General features: G+C 48.2%; 1 protein-coding gene across 1 annotated transcript in view; it reads right to left on the reverse strand.

The window, feature by feature from the left end:
* P2RX3 (purinergic receptor P2X 3) overlaps positions 1-3,161 on the reverse strand; it is a 31,475-nt gene that overhangs the window by 972 nt on the left and 27,342 nt on the right. The window contains exons 9-10 of the mRNA XM_006034772.2: positions 2,745-2,838; positions 2,042-2,107 (exon numbers count right to left, since the gene is read on the reverse strand). Of these exons, the coding sequence (XP_006034834.1) occupies positions 2,042-2,107; positions 2,745-2,838 (160 nt within the window). The remainder of the gene's footprint in view (positions 1-2,041; positions 2,108-2,744; positions 2,839-3,161) is intronic.

The following is a 3,161-nucleotide window of genomic DNA, read 5'->3' on the forward strand; positions in this document are numbered from 1 at the left end:
GTGGCCCTTCTCTGGACCCTCTCCAGGTTATCCGCATCCCTCTTGAATTGTGGCGCCCAGAATTGCACACAGTACTCCAACTGCGGTCTGACCAGCGCCCGATAGAGGGGAAGTATCACCTCCTTGGATCTATTCGTCATGCATCTGCTGATGCATGATAAAGTGCCATTGGCTTTTCTGATGGCTTCGTCACACTGCTGACTCATGTTCATCTTAGAGTCCGCTAGGACTCCAAGATCCCTTTCCACTTCCATGCCACCCAGCAGGTCATTTCCTAGGCTGTAGGTGTGCTGGACATTTTTCCTCCCTAGGTGCAGCACTTTGCATTTCTCCTTGTTGAACTGCATTCTGTTGTTTTCTGCCCACTGGTCTAACCTGTCTAGGTCTTGCATCTGATGGATGCAATCAGGTGATATAATTTAAATAAAATTTACTGTCTGTACAAAGGCAGTAGACCTTAGCTCCTGAGAGGAAAAAAATCACTTTACTATTTTTATGAACATTTCAAACATACTTCAAAAGTAAATTATAACTGGGTTAGCTAAAAAGGCTGTAGAGCAGGATGATTCTTCTAGTTGTTGCTCAAATGCTACATACTTTTTTTACAGACTTTCCTGAAGGAACGCTTTGACAATGAAGAAATTAAACCAGATTTATGGATGTCCTTGGAAGGTGGAAATGCTTGTACTGAATGTGGAATTCTAGCAGAGGATACAGCTCTGTATTTTGGAGGCACTACAGTAAGACAAGCTGTCACACAAGACCTGGATCTGAGGGGTGCCAAGTATGTCATGTTACCAGCTAGAATTTGACATAGCTGATGTGTTCTAACAGAGGGCTTCATTAATAATAATAATAATAGAGATCAGATTGGTAACAAACATATAAATAAACAGTAACAGATAAGGCAGCTTATGGGAATGATGATACTGAACTTTTCACTTCTAAGCGACAGTTCAGAGTCATCTCTGGTAGACAATGACAAATGGTTCTTATTTTTACCATCAACTGGAATTTTTTCACTGACATTTGTGAAATGAGTCATTATTTATTTTTGCGGAGTATCTTGCTGCTTTGTAGGTATATGATAAGAAAAGGTCCTTACTCAAAAGAGTTTAGAACTTATAGACAAAGTTTAAGAGCAGTGCAGTGCTGGTGACAACTGTGTTACAACCTCAACTTCACAACTGACACCAGCCGGTACTCTGGCTGCCAGTCTCAGCAAAAGCTCATCCGGGCCTGCCAACTTAAAGGCATCCAGTTCTTCCAAGTGCCTCTGCACCATCTCAGGGTCTACGCATAGTAGTCTGGCGCCTTGCTGCTGCCTCTCTACAATCCCAGTGAGAGACTTGTCGTGCCCCTCCCTTGGGAACACTGAGGCAAAGAACTCGTTAAGGAGTTCAGCCTTGTCCCCCCTGTCCGTCACCAATTGCTTCTGCCCATTTAGCAGGGGTCCTATTCCTCCCTGGGCCTTCCTTTTACTCCCTATATATCTAAAAAACAATTTCTTGTTGTCCTTTACTTGGGATGCCATCCTCAGCTCCATGGTAGCTTTGGCCCGTTTAACTGCCTCCCTACAAGCACGAGCAGAGGAGGTATATTCGTCTTTGGTGATCTCTCCTTGTTTCCACTTTTTGTGTGCTCCCCTTTTGGCCCTTAGGCTGCCCTGGATTTCTGCGGTCAGCCAGGGAAGCCTCCTGGCCCCTTTCCCTCTTTTACCCTGCACGGGGATTGTCTCGCTTGTGTGAGGTTAGGGGTAGAGTCCTTCCCAAGTGTGATGTAAGTGAAACCCTGTAGCTATGGACTCATCTCTGCATTGTAGCCATGGAACCATATTGGCATCTTTATGCCTGGCTGTTGCCAAGCTGTGAGGAGGTCTGCCGATATGGACTGGGCTGGGTAGCAGAGGGCCTTCCTTTGCTGTCCTGGTTTTCCATCAGGGGACTCAGATGCATGATGGGACTTGCCTCCTTTGAGATTGTCCTGGCCTTTGTGGGATGGGGAGAGGGACAGGAGGAGGAGGAGAGACCACCACACTTACCACCCCCACAGAGGTAAATGCTGCTACAGCGTTGATGAGGGTTGGGATGATGTTGAATTTCCCAGCCTGCAGCAGAGTGAAGGGTTAGTGTCTGGGATATCACCCCTGGACTCCACATGGCATCGGGGGTCAGACATGGTCCCTCCTTCCCATGCAAGGATTAGTGTAGCCTGTCCCTCCTCCTGAAATCAAGGCACAAAGTGTATGCTCCCTCCCTCCCCACCCTATGGAGCTAATGTTCAAAGGAAATTGCAGGCAACTCTGTTCCACTTGATTAAATACCCACTCCTGCTCCCTCCCAGAGGCACTTGTGCTTGATCTAGTGCTAAGTCTTGCTGTAGACTGTGTGTAATCATCCCCTTTTTTCTTACTATGGTTCTGCAGTGCTTAGGGGGTAGGAGCCTAAGAATGTGGGGCAGGGGTCCTGGGGGTAAGGCAAACAGGGGCTGTGCAAGGTCAGTCTAGAAGGCAAATGGCTGAACCCCTCCTGCCCACTGGGAGCTTGGAGCTGAGGCACAGGTAATGCCAGGACTGGGCTTGCAGTGGGGGCACAGCCAAAGGACACAGAGGTTCTTATGGCATCCTGTATTCTGACTGGCCAAGTCCTATGCACTTTCACTGGCATGGTTCTTACAGGGCCATGTGGACCCTTGCCCCAGTAGCTGCCTTGCCATGTCCCCCACGCTGGTGTGGCTGTACGTACGTTCCCATAGACCAGGACGTCAAAGCGGATGCCAAAGGCCTTCATCAAGGTCCTGTACTCAGTGCCGTTCCCATGTCTGTAGTATTTGGCATACCTGGTAGACACAAAGCGGGGCTATGACTGGCTGCCCACACACCTATCTGTACTGTGTGAAGGGGGCGTATAGGGTGAGGAGGGCTGCCAAGCAATGTATGTACGTGGGTAGTTCTGGTGTATTGGACTGTGTGTATCTAGAACATAAATGGTGTATGTGTAACCAGGTATATCAGAGTGGCACAGACGTGTGTGTGTGTGTGTGTGTGTGTGCGCGCATGCGCGCGTGTAATGGGGTGTGAGAGTGAGGTGGTAGGAGAAGGAGTGTAATAGGGGGTGTGTGCTGCTTTAGTGTATTGTGAAAGGAAAGAGCGTATAAATAAC

Source organism: Alligator sinensis, unplaced genomic scaffold (assembly GCF_000455745.1).
Source record: "Alligator sinensis unplaced genomic scaffold, ASM45574v1 scaffold639_1, whole genome shotgun sequence".
NCBI classification, from domain to species: Eukaryota; Metazoa; Chordata; order Crocodylia; family Alligatoridae; genus Alligator; species Alligator sinensis.